The sequence below is a fragment of the Mobula birostris genome, chromosome 12, assembly GCF_030028105.1.
Source record: "Mobula birostris isolate sMobBir1 chromosome 12, sMobBir1.hap1, whole genome shotgun sequence".
NCBI lineage: Eukaryota > Metazoa > Chordata > Chondrichthyes > Myliobatiformes > Myliobatidae > Mobula > Mobula birostris.
This window is the reverse complement of record NC_092381.1, coordinates 16,632,263-16,654,836: the sequence shown is the minus strand read 5'-3', so window position 1 is coordinate 16,654,836 and position 22,574 is coordinate 16,632,263. Positions and strand designations below refer to the sequence as shown.

The 22,574-nt window shown below is 40.5% G+C and overlaps 1 protein-coding gene across 3 annotated transcripts in view; it reads right to left on the bottom strand.

Annotated features, from left to right (window-relative positions):
* Positions 1 to 22,574, bottom strand: part of LOC140205756 (endophilin-B1-like) — a 79,503-nt gene that overhangs the window by 12,903 nt on the left and 44,026 nt on the right. The window contains exons 5-8 of one of the 3 annotated variants that reach the window (XM_072273362.1): positions 16,592 to 16,684; positions 6,597 to 6,620; positions 3,416 to 3,505; positions 3,112 to 3,212 (exon numbers count right to left, since the gene is read on the bottom strand). In XM_072273362.1, coding sequence (XP_072129463.1) covers positions 3,112 to 3,212; positions 3,416 to 3,505; positions 6,597 to 6,620; positions 16,592 to 16,684 — 308 coding nt within the window. The remainder of the gene's footprint in view (positions 1 to 3,111; positions 3,213 to 3,415; positions 3,506 to 6,596; positions 6,621 to 16,591; positions 16,685 to 22,574) is intronic. The other 2 variants (XM_072273363.1, XM_072273364.1) reach the window with 2 other exon arrangements.

Sequence of the window (22,574 nt, the reverse complement as noted above, 5' to 3'; positions counted from 1 at the left end):
ATCTTAAGGGAATGGAAATCACCCTCTCCCCCTTCTTTTCGGAGATGGATGGCTGACATGATCTCAGACATACAGATGGACAGACTTAGGTTCTTGAGAACCAATTCAATTATAAAATTTTTGGCTATCTGGGATCTATTTCTTGCCTACCTGGACAAGGTCGGGGGCAGATGAATAATTTCCCCCCAGCTGATTTCTCACAGCCCTCATTTGAGACTTAATGTTTAGCACTTTTGAGCACTTTGTACAATAGGCATCCCTCTAATGTTATGTCCCTTTTTTTTCTTATTTTGTTGTTACACATGTCTGAGCTTATATGTTCTTGTTGATTTCATTATTTTCAAAATTTTCAAAAAACAAAGTATTAAAAAAAAAAGAAAAGCATTTAATTGGAGTAAGGGGAATTATGAGGCTATCAGGCAGGAAATTGGAGGCTTAAATTGGAAACAGATGTTCTCAGGGAAAGGTACAAAAGAAATGTGGCAAATATTCAGGGGATATTTGTGTGGAGTTCTGCATTGGTATGTTCCAATGAGATAGGGAAGTTATGGTAGGGTACAAGAACCGTGGTTTACGAAGGCTGTAATAAATCTAGTCAAGAAGAAAAGAAAAGCTTACAAAAGGTTCAGAGAGCTAGGTAATGTTAGAGATCTAGAAGATTATAAGGCTAATAGGAAGGAGTTTAAGAAGGAAATTAGGAGACCCAGAAGGGGCCATGATTGGTGGGCAGGATTAGGGAAAACCCCAAGGCATTCTACAAGTATGTGAAGACCAAGAGGATAAGACGTGAAAGAATAGGACCCATCAAGTGTGACAGTGGGAAAGTGTGAATGGAGCCAGAGGAAATAGCAGGGGTATTTAATGAATACTTTACTTCAGTATTCACTATGGAAAAGGATCTTGGTGATTGTAGTGATGACTTGCAACAGACTGAAAAGCTTGACCATGTAGATATTAAGAAAGAACATGTGCTGAAGCTTTTGGAAAGCATCAAGTCGGATAAGTCACTGGGACTGGACGAGATGTACCCCAGGCTACTATGGGAGGTGAGGGAGGAGATTGCTGAGTCTCTGGCGATGATCTTTACATCATCAATGGGGACGGGAGAGGTTCTGACGGATTGGAGGGTTGCGAATGTTGTTCCTTTATTCAAGAAAGTGAGTAGAGATAGCCCAGGAAATTATAGACCAGTGAGTCTTACCTCAGTGGTTGGTAAGCTGATGGAGAAATCCTGCCTCTCAGGATCTTATGAACATTTGGAGAGGTATAATATGATTAGGAGTAGTCAGCATGGATTTGTCAAGGGCAGGTTGTGCCTTACGAGCCTGATTGAATTTTTTGAGGATGTGACTAAACACATTGATGAAAGAAGAGCAGTAGATGTAGTGTATATGGATTTCAGCAAGGCATTTGATAAGGTACCTCGTACAAGGCTTATTGAGAAAGTAAGGAGGCATGGGATCCGAGGGGACATTGCTTTGTGGATCCAGAACTAGCTTGCCTACAGAAGGCAAAGAGTGGTTGCAGACAAGTCATATTCTGCATGGAGGTCGGTCACCAGTGGAGTGCCTCAGGGATCTGTTCTGGGACCCTTACTCTTTGTGATTTTTATAAATGGTCTGGATGAGGAAGTGGAGGGATGGGTTAGTAAGTTTGCTGATGACACAAAGGTTGGAGGTGTTGTGGATAGTGTGGAGGGCTGTCAGAGGTTACAGCGGGACATCAATAGGATGCACAACTTGGCTGAGAAGTGGCAGATGGAGTTCAACCCAGAAAAGCGTGAAGTGGTTCATTTTGGTAGGTCAAATATGTTGGCAGAATATAGTATTAATGTTAAGACTCTTGGGAGTGTGGAGGATCAGAGGGATCTTGGGGTCTGAGTCCATAGGACCCTCAAAATCTGCTACACAGGTTGACTCTGTGGTTAAGCAGATGTACGGTGTATTGGCCTTCACCAATCGTGGAATTGAATTTAGAAGGCCGAGGGGTAATGTTGCAGCTATATAGGACTCTGGTCAGACCCCACTTGGAGTACTGTGCTCAGTTCTGGTCGCCTCACTACAGGAAGGATGTGGAAACCGTAGACAGGGTGCAGAGGAGATTTACAAGGATGTTGCCTGGATTGGGGAGCATGCCTTATGAGAATAGGTTGAGTAAACTCGGCCTTTTCTCCTTGGAGCGACGGAGGATGAGAGGTGACCTGATAGAGGTGTATAAGATAATGAGAGTCATTGATCGTGTGGATAGTCAGAGGCTTTTTCCCAGGGCTGAAATGGTTGCCACAAGAGGACACAGGTTTAAGGTGCTGGCGAGTAGGTGCAGAGGAGATGTCAGGGGTAAGTTTGTTTGTTTGTTTTTTTTTAAAAAACGCAGAGAGTGGTGAGTGCGTGGAATGGGCTGCCAGCAACCGTGGTGGAGGCGGATACGATAGGGTCTGTTAAGAGACTTTTAGATAGGTACATGGAGCTTAGTAAAAGAGGGCTATAGGTAAGCCTAGTAATTTCTAAGGTAGGGACATGTTCGGCTCAACTCTGTGGGCCGAACGGCCTGTATTATGCTGTATGTTTTCTACGTTTCTAAGCTAGTAGCTATGGGGAATGAACTGGCCAGAAGAAGTGGTTGCGGGAGATACTATAATAACCTTTAAAGCAGTTGGACAGGTACATGGATTAGAAAGGTTTAGAAGGTTATGGACCAAACTCTAGTAAGTGAGACTTGCTTGGATGGGGCACCTTGGTTGGCGTAGACCAATTAGGCTGAAGAGCCTATTTCAGTGCTGCACAACTCTACGACTCTATACAACACAAAACATTAATAAAACATCATTACCTTGGATTATAAAATGCTAATGGACATCACCCAGGGCATGTTAATTATTAAATAGAAAAAAAAAGTGATATGGAACTTTATTCTTATTCCATTCCTCATCAAGGTGGCTGTTCCAAGGCACTTTACAGACCATTATTTTTCAGGGGAGTTAAAAAAAAAGCAATCAGTTGATATGCAGCAATGTACAAAAATCATAAGGTGCATACAAACATTCTTAAAATTACTGTATTCCTCTGAGACACTACATAATGGGAAAAAGCTCCCAATCTAAATCCAAATTACCTTCCAAGCTGCTTTTGTAAATCAACCATATACTGATAGCATTGTGCATAGTAGGTCACCTGGGCATCAACATAGTCATTCAAACAGCGAAGGTGATGTGTCTATGCAAGAATAGGAACAAGAAGTGATAGTTAATTTTAGAACCAATGACATGAACTAGAGCCAAGAGTGTTTGAGCTATATGAAGGCAAAACAGTACACATAAATACATGAGCAGTATTTTCACTAGAGCTTGTTAACAGACAACAATTGGATTGAGATCAAAGCCAGAGTAAGTTAAGTGACAAGGGCAAAGGAAACTTACATGTGTACTGCCGATTCCTTCAAGCAGAAGTCTTGTGATCTCCGCTTGTCGGTCAAACTCACTCTGTGCAATCCGGACATCCTGCTCAGCCTATGTAGGAGAGTTCCTTTTTAATTGAAAACTGGACAAAAATCTGCTTGCTAGTAAACAATTTAGCCACAATGCAGGGCAAACCCAATCACAAATGCAAGGATATGGTTGTCGGACAATTTACTTCCTCATGAAAATACATATATTACATACACAGAGCACAGGTTCTTTGGCCCACCTAATCCATGCCAAACTATTTAATTTGTCTACCACCGTCGGCCTGCACTGAGACACAGCCATCAGCCATCCATACCATTACCATCCATGTAACTATTGAAACTTCTCTTAAATATTGAAATCTATCTCACATGCACTACTTGTGCTGGCAATTCGTTCCACACTCACGGCCATCCGTGTGAAGTTTCCCTCATTTTTCACCTTTCTTCCTTAACCCATGACCTCTAGTTGTAGTTACACCCAACCACACTGGAAAAAACTTGCTTGCATTTACCCTATCTATATCCCTCATAATTTTGTATACCTCTATCAAATCTCCTCTCATTGTTCTATGCTCCAAGGAATAATTATAACTCAGTTCCTCCACAGACCCGGCAAAATCCTTGTAAACTTTATCTGTACTCTTTCAACCTTACACCTCTCCTGTTGGTCAATAACCAAAACTGCACAATACTCCAAATTAGGCCTCACCAACGCCTTATACAACTTCGGCATAACATCCCATCTCCTGTACTCAATACATCAAATCTCCGGTACCAAAAGCTTTCTTTATGGCTCTATCAACCTGTGGCCTGCACTTCCATATCGCTTTGTTCTACCACATTCCTCAGTGCCCTACCATTCACTGTGTAAGACCTATCCTGGTTGATCCTACCAAAGTGCCACACCTTGCATTTATCTGCATTAAATTCCATCTGCCATTTTTTTGTCCCTTTTTTCCAGCTGGTCCAGATCCTTCTGCAAGTCATGATAGCCTTCCTCAACATGCACTACACCCACATTCTTGGTGCCATCCACAAATTTACTGATCCAGTTAACGGCATTATCATCCAGATCATTGATGTAGATGACAAACAACAAAGTACCCAGCACTGATCCCTGCGGCACATCACCATTCAGAGGCTTCTAGTCAGAGAGGCAACTCTCTTCTACCACTCTCTGGCATCTCCCACAAAGTTAGTGGCTAATCCAATTTACTACCTCATCCTGAATGCTGAGCCACTGAACCTTCTTGACCAGCCTCCCATGTGGGACCTAGTCAAGTGCCTTGCTGAAGTCCACGTAGACAACATTCACTGCCTTGCCTTTATCCCCCTTTTCTGGTAACTTCCTCCAAAAACACCAAGATTAGTTAGACATGACCCAGCATGCATGAAGCCTTGCTGACTATCCTCAATCAGTCCAATATCTCTCCAAATACTCATATATCCTTTAGAATACCTCCTAATAACTTTCCAACTACTAATGTCAGGGTCAGAGGCCTATAATTTCCTGCCGGTGTCTCCGCCCAAAACGTCAACTGTACTTTTTTTTCCCCCCCATAAGTGCTGCCTGGCCTGCTGAGTTCCTTTAGCATTTTCTGTGTGTTGTTATAATTTCCCGGTTTATTTTTAAGAGCCTTCCTTAAAACACAGAACAATATTGACTATCTCCTAATCCTCTGGTATCCCTCCTGTCACTAAGGATGATTTAAGGCTCTCTGCTTGGGTCGTGGCAATTTCTGCACTTGCCTCCCACTGGTTCACAGGGAACACCTTGTCTGGCCCTGGGGATTTACCCACCCTAACTTGCTTCAGGACAGCAAACACCTCCTCTGATCTATACAGGGTCCATGAAGTTGATGCTGCTTTGCCTCACTTCTATTTACTCTGCGTCCATCCCTGAGTAAATTCAGACACATGCAAACTTTGTACTCTCAAAAAAATTTCACTTTTGAAGGCCTCCCTCTTATCAAGTACACCTTTGCCATTAAACAACTTGCCCCACTCCACACTTGCCAGATCCTTTCTGATACCTTTCTCCAATTTAGAATCTCAACTTGCAGACCAGACCCATCTTTTTTTGCACATTTACTTTGAAAGTAATGGCACTGTGATCACTAGATGCAAAGTGTTCCCCTACACAAATGTCATCGGCCCTGTCTATTCAAAATACTGTTGCACATTTTACATGCAATTTGCCTCGAGCATACAGGAAAATACTTAAATGACTAGCATATGTCATTAGCTTTTTCAACCCATCAGTTAACACATCTTTTGTAGTTTAGTATAGCGTAGATTTCCTTTGGATAATTATCTTTTGAAAGTTAGGAACATGAAGTGTCTCAATTAATTTTGGGATTTCCAGATTGCAAAGCTTAGAAAGCCATTGGTCTAAAATGCAGTTATTGTAGACTTTATGGAATTTCAACTGTCAACAAAGACGATACTATATCTTTAAAGAGAAAAGAATTACAATGGCTGGGCCAAAGAAAATTAACAACTTGTATACCAAATAAGCTGCTTTGTGACAACTTTCATACATACCAGTTAAAGCAAATTGTATGTGGCATGTTTGAACAGGTGAAAAGTTTGCCTGACAAAATTCACAATGAATGCATACTTTCACTTACAAATAACATTGAATTATACTTTACCTCTTACATTTAAAAGAACAGGCAGTACAGCAACTAAGTTGAAGTAACATAATTAAATCAGATTTTACATTTGACCTGCCAATATCCTTGTGCCATTTTCCCTTTCCTCAGTAATACCCAAACATCAAATTCTCAGCTTTATCCCTTACTAAAGTAAAGCAGCGCCACTTTCCTGCTGCAGACCAAAACTTAACTTTAAAAGAAAACTGACAGATGTTAATAAAGTTCACCTACATTGCAAGGTTGAAGAGATAACAATTTTAATAATAAAAAGGACAGTGTTGCATGATCTAAAGCCCCTTCATTCCCAGAAATATACTGTGCTGAGAAAAGTCATTTTACACAGCAGAACTTAAAACTAATATTTAAAATTGAACCTGGTATTTATTCATGACCTCTGCACAAAACATTTTCTTAATAAAGCAATATAAATTATTTCACCCAAACGAGACAAGTTTCAACTTTATTACTACCAGGAAACTATTTTACTTTACTTACTTTTGTCACTTCCTCTGCCCAAAGCTGTTAAGCATTTAAACAGATAAACAAAAAAAAAATATCACTATTTACAATATACTTGTGGAAATGCTTAGAAGTGATACAAAATTGATGATAAACAAGATTTTAACTATGCTTTATAATGAAATTTGTGACTGAGAAAAACATGCATGACTACAAAGATAAAGCTATCTCAAACATAAATGCTGCACGCTCTTAATCTGAAGACTAATTGGAAACCTCAGGTTAACCTTCTAGCTTCTTTTATCTCAGATCCAAATCTTTGTTCCTTTCAGACTGATTTAAGTTCAGTGTTTGAATGATTTAAAATTCAAAAGCCGCTTTCAAGAATTTTGAAAAATTAAGAACAGTGAAGTATCAGAAAAATCCTACAGTACTGGCTAAAAATATCGTTACCACATGCAAATCTCTTAGAACATGTGTACGTTATAACAGTTGTGAAGATCCATCAGGAGCCACAGACTGATGTTACGGGCATTCTGAACAGAGGCTTAAAAGAAACTTAGCAGACCAATCAGCATCTGTGGTGGTAAGAAGCGTTAGTCAATGTTTTGAATCAGCTTCCTGCATCAGGGCCAAGAGGGAAAAGTAAAGATTGCCAATATGTCATTTTAACTCTCCTTCCTTCTTCCACACTGACCTGTAGGCCCTTGGCTTCTCCATTACTACAGAACACCATTTCATATTCCACTCTGCTATCCTACAACCCAATGGTGTGGTTATTTAATTATCCAATTTCAGGGAATCTCCTCCCCCCCACCCGCCGGCGAGCTCTTCCTCCCACCCCACACACTTACAAGTCCACCGAGTTTTCTTCTCCCTTTATTCATCTCTCCTCTTCCTTCCCCATACATGGTTCTACCTGCCCATCATCCCCTCTCCATCTAGCTCCAACTTCCACAAAACCACTGTCTCACCCCACCCCCCCCCCCCACACACACACACACACACAAATACAGGCAACCTTTCCCATTCCCCCTAGATCTGATGCAGCATTTTGACCTGAAAATGGTGACTTGCACCTTTTGCCTCCATAAATGCTGCCTGACCCACTGGGTTGTTCCTGCAACCTTTTTTTCCTAGATTCCAGAATCTGCATTCTCTTTTTTTTAAAAAAAAGCTCAAGTCAGAAGACAAGAGTTTAATTTCTGCAATTCATTGAACAATACTTTTTTCAAATGTGAATGTGAACCTGAACAATAGATTTCTTGCCCAAACCTGTGTCAGGAAAAGATGGGAACCCTGTAAGTTTTGCTGTGAGGCAGTGAATTTAAGGTCCATGCCAAATAAGGTTCCTCAGAGGGCAATGAATGTGAGAGGCATTTTGTTGGGTGCTCAGGGATGCCCAAAGGTTTGTAAATCAGCTACAATCATTGTGTAATCATTCCATGACCTTAAATGTGCATAAGCTTTTGAAAAAGATGACAACATTTCAAGGTCACATTGTTTATACTGCAAGAATTTTTAAACTCACTGTAGCAACTCTTGAAATCAAAATGAATTTAAAGTATTTTGCCTACCAACCAATAGTGGTGACTTCAGCATAGGGATGACTGGGCATGCAAAAGGATGAAATAAAAATCTAGTACTAATTTGAAAAGCAGACCTGAAGTGACACTCCTACTTTTTTGGTGCCTAAAAATTTATGAGAAAATTCTTAAGAACGATGAAAATGTGAAATTTGCTTCTGAGTGAACTGGTTGAAAGACACTATCGATGCAATAAGGAAAAAGTGAACAGATAATTGGCCAGGGATGGACGAGATGATTAAAATGGAAGCAGGGTTGAGCAACTAATATGCTATAAAATCCAGTCAGTTGTTTTGCAGATACTGCACTTCAAGTATAAATGCCAGAAACATTACACCATTGTTTAGGGGTTCATGTGTGCAGTGAACATTTTCAATCACAGCAAGGCAGAGAAGTAGGTGGCAAACTGAAGTGGTAAACAGAAAATACTGGAGATACTCAGCAGGTTGAGGAACATCTGTGGGGAAAAATCTCAGGTTGATATTCATTGAAGTGGGAGTGGAACTTGTGACAAGGGAAAGTTGGCCTGTAAAAACATCATCTCCCAACATACACTTGTTTCTTGGTCAGAAGATATAAAACATGGTAGGCAAAGTAACTTTGAGAAATATGCAAGATTTGTACCAGTGGGATTACTAACAGAGGATATACGCATTGTGACAGTGCATGAGGTTGGGGTGAGTGAAAGTAGTTGTGTACCTGAAGTGCTACAGGATCCAGAACAATTCTGTCATAACCACAAGAGAGGGAGAGAGCAAGGCAATTCTAATGAGGAGCAGAGAATAAAACAAGTTTAAATTTACCAGTGGATAACTTGCCAAGAAGGTTCTACTAGAGGGATAATGTTGAAATGAGATTCCTGAATTACCATCAATAACTGTGACTGGTTTTAAATACCAAGGCTTTAAAATTTATGCATAAAAATACTGCACTGCTTGAACTGCAGCATTTAAGTATAGCAACATCCACACTTTCACCAGCTCTTGGTCAACAGCAACACTTTCTCTCAATTCCAGTTTTAAAAAACTCCTTCAGTACACACAAGTCAGAGGTAAAATTCATACAGAATCCCAAAGATACTGATTTAATTCTATATGGGCCTCCAATTCTGGTGGAATTTCATTTGTGAAAAAATTTTGCAGGTGTTTTAAATTAAAATTTAATGACAATATTCAGTACTGAAAGGGTTTATAAAAAAATATAAATTTAGATGTGAAGAAACAGAAATGGCATGGTATAGTATCAGTACTTCCTCTTGCTATCGAAAAGTCTTTCCTCAATAGTACTCAGGCCTACAGAACTAGCTCAAATTGAATATCATTTAAATTCTGATATTCTGGCACCCTCAAGACTTTGATGGTGCTAGACTAGAAGATTTTCCATAGTGTTGAATACTATTATGTCAACAATCCTTTAACTGACTTTAAAAAAAAACAATGAGATAAATCTCCTAGTGAACATGACAAACGTTAAAGACAGCATGGGAAACTGAGTCCAGTGAGTTTTGAGGAGAGTGTGGGAAACATGACCCTAATGAATTTAAAGGAATTTAAATGAATTTAAGGGAGCACTGGAATAGGACACAATGAGCCAAGTTTCCCAATAATAAGATAGTAGATTATCCAAGTTTCATTGTACTGTTATCAAGACTAAGTGGATCAATTTTAAAAAAGCAGTCCCTTCCTTCCCTCCCAAAATAGTGGTAAGCAAACATTTGGAAAATATGGTATCAGCATACTATTTGAACAGACACACCATAAACTAAAACCTTCATTTGATTCACTCAGCATTTTACAGCAGAAATGTGCAATCCACCTGCCGAAATATTGGTGGTTTATACAGTGGAAAAAATTGAAAACACTGAACCCGGGCAGGAAAACAAAATTCAGGTGAACTGGAGTGAAATGGGTAGAATCACACACAAGAGAAAAATCTGCAGATGCTGGGAGATGTTTTGAAATGAGTAGAAGACCATTCAAAAATAAGAAAACATTATCCCTTTGAAATTCAGTTTACCTGAGGTAACAGAATATTGTCAACTCAAGGTACACTCAGATGAGATAGCAAGAGTCAGCATTCAAGTATAAAGTCAAAACACACAAGGCCAACAAACCTTCAGCCACGTTACATGCAGCAAGTTGAGCATGTAAGAGAAATTTACCATAAAGTTGTCTCCCTGAGGTTGAGAAGCGTTTAGTTGCTGTAACATTCAGGTAACATAGATAAGGACAAGAAACACATATTAGATAGATTATGTTAGGTTATGCAGCAAAGCTGAAGAGCCATGCACAGTATAAATTACATACTTTGATTAGTATTGGATTCAGTTCTAAAAAATCAACTTTTAAAATTGGTTGGTATAGCCAAATATTGTTCTAATTGTCAATTTCTTTTGTACTCCCCCTCACGAACGTTTTGAATTTTGTTGGTAGTATGGTAGCAAAAGGACCACTAATTTGACTAGCTGATCACAGAACAACGACCATATACTTTATATACAATTCTGTTCATTAAAAATCTCATCACAAGATGATGTAGCAACCAGTCAATTTACTTCTATTTAGTATCAAGACTGACACCCAAAACTTGAAATCATGTGATCTGTGCACTTGAGTACACAATTCTTAACCTGGTAAAGAATTGATCTAATTTGGACCAAGTCTGGATCTCATTTTGTTCAGTACAACTAAAATAAAGAGCAAATGCAGTAGAATTAGAGTGCAATACTGTCACCCAAGGGTTTTTCAGAGTTTTACACTGATTTTTTGCAGAGTCAAAGATTTATAGATCTATTACCTTTCCAGCATTTTCAAGTTCATTGTTATTCCGCCATATTCATGTATACCGCCAAACAAGTTAATGTTCCTCCAGATCAATGTGCACACAGTACATACAACTCACACACAACATATAAAATAACAGTACCACAAATAAATTAATACTTTGTGCTATAAATGCACCCTTTTAAAAAAGTAAACAGTATAACACTACTGGCATTTCAGATGTGAAGAGACCGAGTGGTGGTAGGGAGTTCAGCAGCCTTATAGCTTGGAGGAAGGAGCTGTTTCCCAACCTAACAGTCCTTGTTTTAATGCTACACAATCCCCTACCATCAGGTAGGAGGTAAAGAGATTGTTGGGTGGATGGGAGGGATCACTGATAATGCTAAGTGTCCAGCAGTCCAGCATAAACAGTGTTAATGATAAATATCTGTTTGGTGGAAGAGAGACCCTGACAATCCTCAAAGCAGTCCTTACAATCCTTTGTAGGGACTCACAGTCAGATGCATTGCAATTCCTGCACCAGATGGTGATGCAGCTGGTCAGGACATTCCAAATAACACTGCAGTGCAATTTCTTTTTCAGGAAAGAAATTTTCAGAGCACTATCCAACCCAGTCTGGCTTTTCCAGATCCCACATTATGTCGGAAAATACAATTTTGCTCATCTCGATACTGCAGCAGGTTAGTGCTGAGCAGTGGATGATTTCTATTCTTGATCTGGTGATGTTTAACTTCCACCATGTGTATTAAGTGCATTATAATGGCCTTCCTGGATGTGCCTTTCTTGAGTAGACCAGCTGATTGGAATGAAGCAAACTCAACGACAGTTCAAACATTTCCCTCTCAGCAAATGCTGGAATCTATCAAAGGATGAAGTAATAGGATGCACTGAACACAAGTCAGTCAAACACTGTCAACATGGCGTTACACAAGAAAAAAAATGTTTGACTGAAAAATGTGTTAAGTAGGAATAGAAAAATAATATTTTTAAAACACAAAGAGAAACTAATAAATGTTGGTAGATAAAGGATCTGGATCACTCAAAACTTGTATATATATTTCAAGCAATTTGGAAAGTAATTTAGTGCATGGGGGGGGCAGTTGAAATAATAAAAAAGGGATTTACAAGACTTTGGCAAGACCTAATTTTGAGTACTGTGTGCAGCTTTGCTCTTTGCTTCCAAGAAGCGTGCATGTGCTTTGGAATCTTGCAGTATATACTGACTAGATGAGGGGGCTTAACCTACAGTGAAGACCGAGTAACAGTGGCTAATACTTAGTGCTGTTTAAAAAAAAACTGAGGAATATTTTCATGAAATAACAGAATTTTGAGGAGTGATCTTTTAGAGGTATATAAAAACTATGAGGGACATAGATAAGGGGAATGATCAAAGTATTTTGCTCAGGGCAAGAATCTAAAACCAGAGGGATATGGAGATAAATTAAACTTAATTGAGGTAGCAACCTTAGTCAACACAGACACATTGGGGCAACGGGTCTCCTGTGCTATATATAACCTATGACTCCAGGGAAGGAATGTGCAAATAAGATCAGGATGGAAAGTGGATTGGAGTCAGGGGATCAGTCAAGATCCTTCTGAATGTTGAACCAGGCATGAGAAACACAGGGTCTATTCTACCTCAGTTCTGAAAACATACCACATACCTCAGGTACCAACAACACCACTGATTCATTAACTGCTTTCTATTTCATTGTCTATTTCACACTATTTTCCCATTTCTAACTGTATTTCACACATCCATGATCATTAAGATCCAATACAAGAACATTCATGGAAGAGCAGAGTACCAAGGCATCAAAACCTCCATCTTCAAGGAAACTGACTGTGACTTTATTACCCAAGTACTTTCCCTATTGCTGTTAATTTACTTTAAATTTTCTTCACATCTTCATACATTTGTTGATGCACATAATCCACATTTACTTAATTTATATAGTAGATCCCACTCAAATGCCATTTACCTGGACTAAAAACAAAATTCCTGCTGTCTGCAAGGAACTGTTAGATGTTACAATCTGAAGCAAGCACTATATATAAAAAAAAAGTCATTTCAAACTGGATTCCACTGCTAACTGCAGAGATAAAAGGGTACCACCCTGCTCACTGCAGCACCCATTCCAAAGGTCATGATTATTAGTAACATTTAAGTAGTTGAATTTTCTGATTTATTTGGTTCCCTCTGTTATAACTGCAGTAAATCAACAGATGAGTGTGGGGGTAAGCTCTTTCTTGCTTCAATGCACTATAGGGAGCCCATCCATTAGAAAAGCAAATGTCTAATAAATGATAATGTATAGAACTGATAGCTGACATGTTTGCTGCATTTCAATAACTTGGGAAAGATTCTAAGTTCAAGTCAAGTGATTTAATTTTAGGCTCATTAGGACCAGCTCCAGTTAACCTACCAGTCATCATCCCTTCCCTCCAATCATTACAAACACTTAAATCTTCATACAGCTTTTTGCAGCTCTACAGAGCAATTTGAGTTTAACCTAGTATTTGCTCATTCTTACCTCCTTGAGGTCTTCAGGCACAATATTACTCTACTTTTGGGCTATATACATACATATATTCCTAAATGGGGTCCAAGGCCAGCAGATGGCCCTTCAGCCCACCACTTCCATACTATCTACACCAATTTAAGTGTTAAAATTTTGTGGGACTGCCTGCCTTTGCAACACACACTGGCAGTGTTCCAGATTCTAGCCACCAGGTATAAAGATTCTCCCTCTAAACTTTCTACCTATGCCCTCCAAGTTTAGATACCTCTGCTGTTGGGTGAAATCTTCCCCACTATTTATGTTCCTATTTATACTAGTCAGGATACCCGTCAGCTTTTCTACTTAATGAAAATCCAACCCAGTTAGGCACTTCATCCTAGACAACATCCTGTGAAGCATCTTTACACCCTCTCAGGTACAATCACATCCTTCTTATTATTTGGCAACCAGAAATGCCTATAGTAATCCAGCTGCTGCCTAAATAGTTACACCAAAATCCTTGCTGCTTTTATGTTCTATGCCCCAGTTAATGAAGGCAAGTGTCCAGAATGCCTTCCAGCCTGCCATATTTACTTATGCTACAGCTTCAGGGATCCTTGGATTTGTTCGGTGTAGTCTGTCAGCACCTCAATACTGCTATTATGTTCTACCCATATTCATACTCAAAGTACATCAACCTTGTCAGGATTAAATTCTATGTACGTTTGTAATAGCATTCTAACCATATTACCAATTCAAAGACTGCCCACCTCATTCTCAATAGCACTCATTAGTTCACTTCTGAATAACTCTCATATCTTAAAATAATGTTAAATTTAAGCCTGCTTTTTACTACCTCTTGCAACAAGTCCTCAATTTTAGAGGGTGACATTTCTTCCACAGTTCTTTATCTAAATCCACCACCGTCTCACAGCCTCCCTTCTCTTTCTGGACCTTCCATCATACATGTAAAGCCAACCTTTATATGTTTTTGCAGAGCAGGTTTTACATTAACATTTACAAATGATGAGCCCAACGATATGCTTAAAATGTAAAGATTGATTGCTTTTCCATGTAGTAACTGGCTTTCCACCTGTTTTTTTTAAATGATCTAAATGAATTTATTACTTTTGTAAAAGTCTTCCTCCCATTTTCCACAAGCACTTTGGCCAAGATGACAATAAATTCTCTGCCAAGGCAATGGTTGCCACAGGAGGACACAGGTTTAAGGTGCTGGGGAGTAGGTACAGAGGAGATATCAGGGGTAAGTTGTTGTTTGTTGTTGTTATTGATTTTTTTTTAAAATACAAGAGTGGTGAGTGCATGGAATGGGCTGCCAGCGACGGTGGCGGAGGCGGAGGCGGATACGATAGGGTCTTTTAAGAGACTTTTGGATAGGTACATGGAGCTTAGAAAAATAGAGGGCTATGGGTAAGCCTAGTAATTTCTAAGGTAGGGATATGTTTGGTACAACTTTGTGGGCTGAAGGGCCTGTATTGTGCTGTAGGTTTCCTATGTTTCTATGCAACATAATTATATAGACAATGCTTCTTCCTCTTCCTTTCTATTCTCCCCCAACCCCCCCCCCCCCCACAACCACATGATAAATCAAAAAATCATTACAGCAGCTGCAGAGTTTTGGTTTGCAATTTGAAATACTGTGTTCAGTTTGCGGACTGAACACAAATCTTATTTAGTGAAAGTCATCAATTCATTAGAAAAGCAGAGCTTAAAGTAAGGTTAACTTACAAAAACTTAGCTTCAGAGATTTGGTCTGTAGTTTCTTCTGGATTGCATAATTAAACCAATAAATATTTGAAACATGACTATTCATAAAGAAAACAAGGGTTTGTTGCACAATGATACAAAAGTTACATTTAATTTTGTTCTCCGCAAATGATCCCTATTTGGCTTTATTGCAGAAAAGAGAAAGTAACAGCTTTTGGGTCATCTGTTTATCAATCTCACCTCAGTTTATGCCCATTTCTTTACTGCACACCCACATTAAGAATTAAAGATTAGACATTGAACTGTTTCTATCAACACTGTGGCATATCCAGTTTATTTGATGGTTTAGATTTGCCTTTATTCAGTGCAAAAGGTATACTAAAGTACTTTACCAGAATTATGAGAGGTCTCATTGAAACCTACCAAATGTTGAAAGGACTAGCTAGGGTGGATGAGGAGAGGATGTTTCCTATGGTGTCCTAATTCTGCTCCCATGTCTTATGGTCTAATTTCAAGAATTAAAATTGTTTAATGTTATTCCCAGTACACAAGTGTAAAGAAGAACAAAACAACAGAAACATAGAAAACCTATAGCACAATACAGGCCCTTCGGCCCACAAAGCTGTGCCAAACATGTCCCTACCTTAGAAATTACTAGGCTTACCTATAGCCCTCCATTTTTCTAAGCTCCATGTACCTATCCAAAAGTCTCTTAAAAGACCCTATCGTATCCGCCTCCACCAATTGTTACTCTGATCTGATGCCGCATTCAAATTTGCTCACTGTAGCAATGTATGCAACGTAGTAGCAAACTTCTGACTAACAAGGTCTCACCATTATAATAACCAGTTGATTTGTACAAGTGACATTATCAGTGGTACATATATTAGGTCAGCGTGGAAGTCCTGAACATTTCTGTGAAATTATGTTGAGATTTTTGCCAAAAAGGCAACTAGAAACTTCATCTAAAATTTGATCAGAAATGTTTTGCATTGCATACTTGTGTTCAAGTCTCTGAACTTCAACTTATAATCCAAAAGTTGAGGTGAGAATGCCAGCACAAAGATGTGGCCAATTATATTCATCATATATCTGCAGTTCAAAGATCATATATTGCCTCCAAGATAAATCTGTTACAGCATTTTGAATACGCTACTTAAAGATTGGAAGACTTCATATTAACTTAAACACGATGTAGCTAGGAAGAATCACATTTCAGTTTCTCTGAAATATTTAAATTTCCAAAGAAAATTACTGCCATACAATAATTATATTCAGAACTATTTCAGATTGAATACAAAATAATAGAAAATATTACTTTCACATTTCAGAAGCACAGCAAGTTGCAGAAATAGCCCTCCCTTAATGATCTTCAATTGGAATACCTAATGGATTAGGCACTGAATTACATCACTAATAAATGCTGTACTTACAGCTGAACGGGACTCCGAAACCTTCGCCTTCTTCAGTCTTGCTTTGGCTGCATCCAAATCCAGTCTTTTATTCTGCAAGAGCTTGCGTTCTTTCTGAAAGTATTAACAGATCACAGGTACACACATTATGAAACCCCTGAAAATTCAAACTGAAACAGATTGTATGGTGAATGAAAACTTAAGCCACTGTTTTACACAGTGGTATTAAATACTGTTTCGCCATGCTACAGCTGTCAGGGCAGTGCTGGTCTGATCTGCAAGGGCATTCTTCACTATCAAATGCATTAGAGATGACCCTAACCAGGTTAGATGCTAGATAATATGTAACAGTTACAGAGAACAACATTCACTGAATGCATTGGGCTATATCTGGTAGTTACAATTAATGTTAGCACCTACAAAATTTAAAAAGGCAGATTTAGTGATAAGTTTCCATTTTCTAGTCAGTGCTACTTGTAGTCAGCACTTTTCTAGTCAGTGCTATGTTGCCAATAAAGGAGAGAGAAAAATCGCATTCATTGCTCAACATCTCAGCCTTTGACGGCAAGTATGCCAAATATCTTCTTTGCTTCCTTATCCATGTTGTTATTTTCAGAGAACAATGAACTCATACACTAATCTATGTCCTTCTGTATCCTTTCACAACCTCCTTTACTATAACGGCAACATGAACAAACCAGTATCGCTGCTAAAGACCACATGGAGTTATCCTGTATGATGCACCCTTCGATCAATGCTCCAGAAGTCGAATGTATTTATTACCAACTAGCAAAACAAACGGCCCTGAAGTGATGAAACTTATGAAATCAAAACTAGTGATGTTAAATGTACCAAGCGAAGTTGAGATAAGCATTTTCAAATGTAATTAAGTGGTCAAAAGATATGACACCCGACTGTCCCCAGCTCCAAATTGATCAGAACAAAGCACGAATACACAATGAAATCTTTCACTTTTACCACTCCCCCCTCACAAGTGGCTAGCTACGATACGTGTGCAACACAGGGTACACTACAGACAGAAAACAGAAGCATAGTTGCTACACTGTCAGTTACTCCAACAGTTTTTGTACTGTCAGCAAACTTATCAGTTCACCTATATTCTCATTCAAGTTATACATTACAAACAAAAATCCTTGCAGCAATCTCTCAGAATACCAGTGTTATCAGCCTTCCAGCCAGAAAAATACACATTACCCTCTGCTTTCCTTCACCAATTTTGTACCCAGTTTGCCAAAACACATTGAAATCTATGTGCCCTAACTTTCTGGGCTAGTATATCGTACAGTCCTTTGTCAAAAGCCTTCCAATATTGATTAGACCTCACTGCAGTACTTCTGAATGAATGCCCCAAAGGATGAGGCCAAATCAGTAGAGCTTAAAAATAAGAGGTAATCAATACCTTCCTGGTTATAGTACATCCCCCTCAAGGAGAAAAAGAACAAGATAGAGGAGATATGTAGACAAACCACATAAAGGGGCAGTTCATCATCTAACAGAAATTAGGTAATACATCCCCCTCACACAAAAAATACAAACTAGAATATATATGTACACAATTACAAAAGTAGTAAAATAATATGGTACATGATGATCTTAACTTCCCCAAAATTGATTGGAATTTGTTTAGCATGAAGATGGGGCTTAAATGGGGTGAAATTTTTAAAGTGCATCTTTAAAAAAAGGCATTTTGGACCAAAAACATAGAAATTACTGCTAGACGCAGAACAATACTGACCTAATCTGGACAAATGAGGCCAGGAAAGTGGTGAAAACATTAGTGAATGAGCATGTGGGGGTTAGTGAACCCTTCAACCATTAGGCTCTGTTTACAGTTACTGTTCTTGAGATTTGCTGAGTATGCCCGCAGGAAAAAAAAAAGAGTCTCAGGCTTGTATGTGGTGACAAGTATGTACACTGAGAAAAATCTTACACAGAATTTTGAACTTAAGGAACAATTGTGGTTTCCTATGTTAAGGCCTCAAACTAGGAGAAGGCTGGTTTAAGTAACAGAATCTGGCAAAGGTAAACTGGGCGCAGCTTGGATGTTGAATATCCAACAACTAAAGTCAAATAGCTGCATATATAGTAAATGGCAGGGCACCAAGGCATATTAATGCATAGAAAAACCTAGGAGCTATGCTTAGAGTTTCCCAAAAATGCAAACACCAGTAGATAGGATGGGGAAAAGGGCACAAGACCACAAGATATAGGAGCAGAATTATGCCATATGGCCCATCGAGTCTGCTCCACCATTTCACCATGGTTGAACCAATTTTCCTCTTAGCTCAATCTCCTGGCTTCTCCCCATATCCCTTCATGCTATGATCAGTCAATAACCTATCAACCTCTGCCTTAAATATACATAAATACTTGGCCCCCACAGCTGCCTGTAGCAAAGAATTCCAGATTCATTCCTCTGACTAAAGATATTCCACCTCATCTCCATTCTAAAAGGATGCCCCTCTATTTTGAGGCTGTGTCCTCTGGTCTTAGGAGACTCCCCCACCATAGGAAACATCCTCTCCACATCCACTCCATCAAGGCCTTTCACCATTCAATTGATTTCAATGAAGTCAGTCCTCATTCTTCTGAATTCCAGTGAATACAGGCCCAGAGACATCAAACACTCTTCATATAACAAGCCATTCAATCATGGAATCATTTTTGTGAACCTCCTTTGAACACTTTCCAGGCATGCTTGTCTTAATAGATCAAGACACAGAATGTAAGAAATGGGACACTATGTTGCAAATTTACGAAGTACTGGTTAAACCTCTCTTAGAATATTACGTGCATTTCCAGTAGCTACACCGTAGCAGGGATGTGATTGCATTGGAAATTTGCCGTGATTTTTCTTGGAATGGAAGATTTTAGTTAGGAGCTTGCTTTCTATCAGCAAAAAGGCCAAAAGTGACCTGATAGAAGTATACAAGATTATGGTAAAGATAAGGTTGACAATTAAAATCTTTTTAACATGGTAGGGGTATCAAAACAAAAGGTTTAAGTTGAAGACATTCTATTTTGTACACAGAACGATAACATCCAGAATGTGCTGTCAAATATGATGGTGGAATCAGATACAATTTAAAAACTATTGTCAGGCACTCAGAGGGCTCAATTCTGCATTTGGATATTTCTGTGATTCTGAGTGTATCCCTATAAAAAAATGAGACATCGAGGGTCCAAGGCCAATATATCGGACAATCAACGTCAGGGGTATGTAAAAAGAACTACCTTTTAATCAAGACCTCGATTGAGATTTTAAAGGCAGAGTTTCATGCCAGTTTCTCTGGGTTGGGAGCAACCAATCAATGAGAGATTCATTGGAAACTTTCAATATGCCAGTGTTTAGAGTGGCTTTGGCTCACCAAGCTTGGGCGAGGTAAATATCTGATAAGTTTCCCTTTGTTGCTATTAGTTCATGGCCAAAGGGGGCCACCCGGATGACCACACCTCTGAGTTCCGTGCCCGCCATGACGTTGAACTCTTCTTCTGTCGCCTACGTCTCCGAGCCTACTTCTTTGGCAAGGATTCCCCTCCCCCTACTGATGACCCCTTCTCCTGTCTTCAACCCTCCTCCTCCTGGACACCCCGCCCGGGCCTTCTACCTGCACTCGATCTCTTTATCTCCAACTGTCGCCGAGACATCAACCATCTCAACTTCACCACTCCTCTCTCCTGTTCCAACCTCACTCCCTCTGAATGCACTGCCCTCCACTCTCTCCGCACTAATCCAAACCTCACCATCAAACCTGCTGACAAAGGTGGTGCTGTAGTAGTCTGGCGGACGGACCTCTACCTCACTGAGGCCAAACGGCAGCTCTCTGACAACTCCTCTTACTTACCCCTGGAACAGGACCCCACCAAGAGACATCAAACCATTGTCTCCTACACCATCACCACCCTTATCAACTCCGGAGACCTTCCATCCTCAGCTGCTAAACTCATTATTCCCACACCCGTACCACTCGGTTTTACCTCCTCCCAAAGATACACAAGCCTGACTGTCCCAGTAGACCCATAGTTTCTGCCTGCTCCTGTCCAACCGAACTTGTATCTGCCTACCTGGACTCCATTTTGTCACCCATAATTCAGTCCCTCCCCACCTACATCCACCATACATCCCATGCCTTCCACCTCTTCAATAACTTCCAGTTCCCCGGTCCCAACCGCTTCATTTTTACTATGGATGTCCAATTCTTATACACCTCCATTCCCCACCAAGAAGGCCTCAAAGCCCTCCGCTACTTCCTGGATAATAGACCTCACCAGTTCCCCACCATCACTACCCTCCTCCGGTTAGTGGAACTGGTTCTCACACTTAATAACTCCTCTTTTGGCTCTTCCCACTTTCTTCAGACTAAGGGTGTAGCTATGGGAACTCGCATGGGACCCAGCTACGCCTGCCTCTTCGTTGGTTATGTGGAACAGTCTGTGCTCCAAACCTATTCTGGTACTGCTCCCCAACTTTTCCTTCGATACATTGATGACTACATTGGTGCTGCTTCCTGCACCCATGCTGAGCTCGTCAATTTCATCAACTTTACTTCTAACTTCCACCCAGCCCTCAAATTCACTTCCTCTATCTCAGACACTTCTCTACCCTTTCTCGATGCCTCGGTCTCCATCTCTGGAGACAGACTGTCCACTAACATCCTCTACAAGCCCACTGACTCTCATAACTACCTCGACTATACCTCTTCCCATCCCGCCACATGCAAAAATGCCATTCCTTATTCCCAGTTCCTCCGTCTCCGCCGCATCTGCTCCCAGGATGAGGCTTTCCGTTCCAGGACATCTCAAGTGTCCTCTTTCTTTAAGGATCGTGGTTTCCCTTCTACCGTCATCAATGATGCCCTCACCCGCATCTCCTCCATTTCCCGCACTTCGGCCCTCACCCAATCCTCCCGCCACCACAACAGGGCCAGTTCCCCTTGTCCTCACCTACCACCCCACCAGCCTCCGGATCCAGCACATTATCATCCACAACTTCTGCCAGCTTCAACAGGACCCACCACTAAGCACATCTTTCCCTCCCTATACCTCTCTGCTTTCCGCGGGGATTGATCCCTCCGCGACTCATTTATCCACACGTCCATCCCCACGGATCTCCCACCCAGCACTTATCCCTGTAAGCGTAAGTGCTACACCTACCCCTACACCTCCCCTCTTGCCACCATTCAGTGCCCAAAACAGTCCTTCCAGGTGAGGCAACACTTCACCTGCGAATCTGTTGGGGTCATCTATTGCATCCGGTGCTCCCGGTGTGGCCTCCTCTACATCGGTGAAACCCGACGCAGATTGGGGGACTGCTTCGTTGAGCACCTCCACTCCGTCCGCCACAACAGACGGGATCTCCCAGTAGCCACCCACTTCAACTCTGCTTCCCATTCCCATTCAGATATGTCCGTACATGGCCTCCTCTCCTGCCATGATGAGGCTAAACTCAGGTTGGAGGAGCAACACCTCATATACTGTCTAGGTAGTCTCCAGCCCCTTGGTATGAACATAGAATTCTCCAACTTCCGGAAATTCCCTCCCCCTCCCTTCCTCTATCCCTATTTCATATCACCTCCGTCATAGTTCCACCTCCTTCTACTACTGCGCATTGTTCTCCTGCCAATCACCTCCCTGCTTCCCCTCCCCCACCCTTTTGTCTTTCAAATTACTGTTTTTGCAACTACCAGCATTCTTCAAACCCTCCCCAAAGTTCTTCCTTCAGTCCTGACGAAGGTTTTCGGCCCGAAACGCCAACTAATCTTTTCGACTGATGTTGACTGACCTGCTGAGTTCCTCCAGCGCATTATGAGTGTACCCGGATGATATGTTGCCTCCCTGGTGCCAGGATCAGAGATGTCTCAGATTGGGTTCATGGCATTCTCAAGGGTGAGGGCGAGCAGCCAGAAGTCTTGGTAGATATTGGCACCAATGACACAGGTAGATAAAGTGAACTGGTCCTGAAGAGAATTTTGAGAGAGCTAGG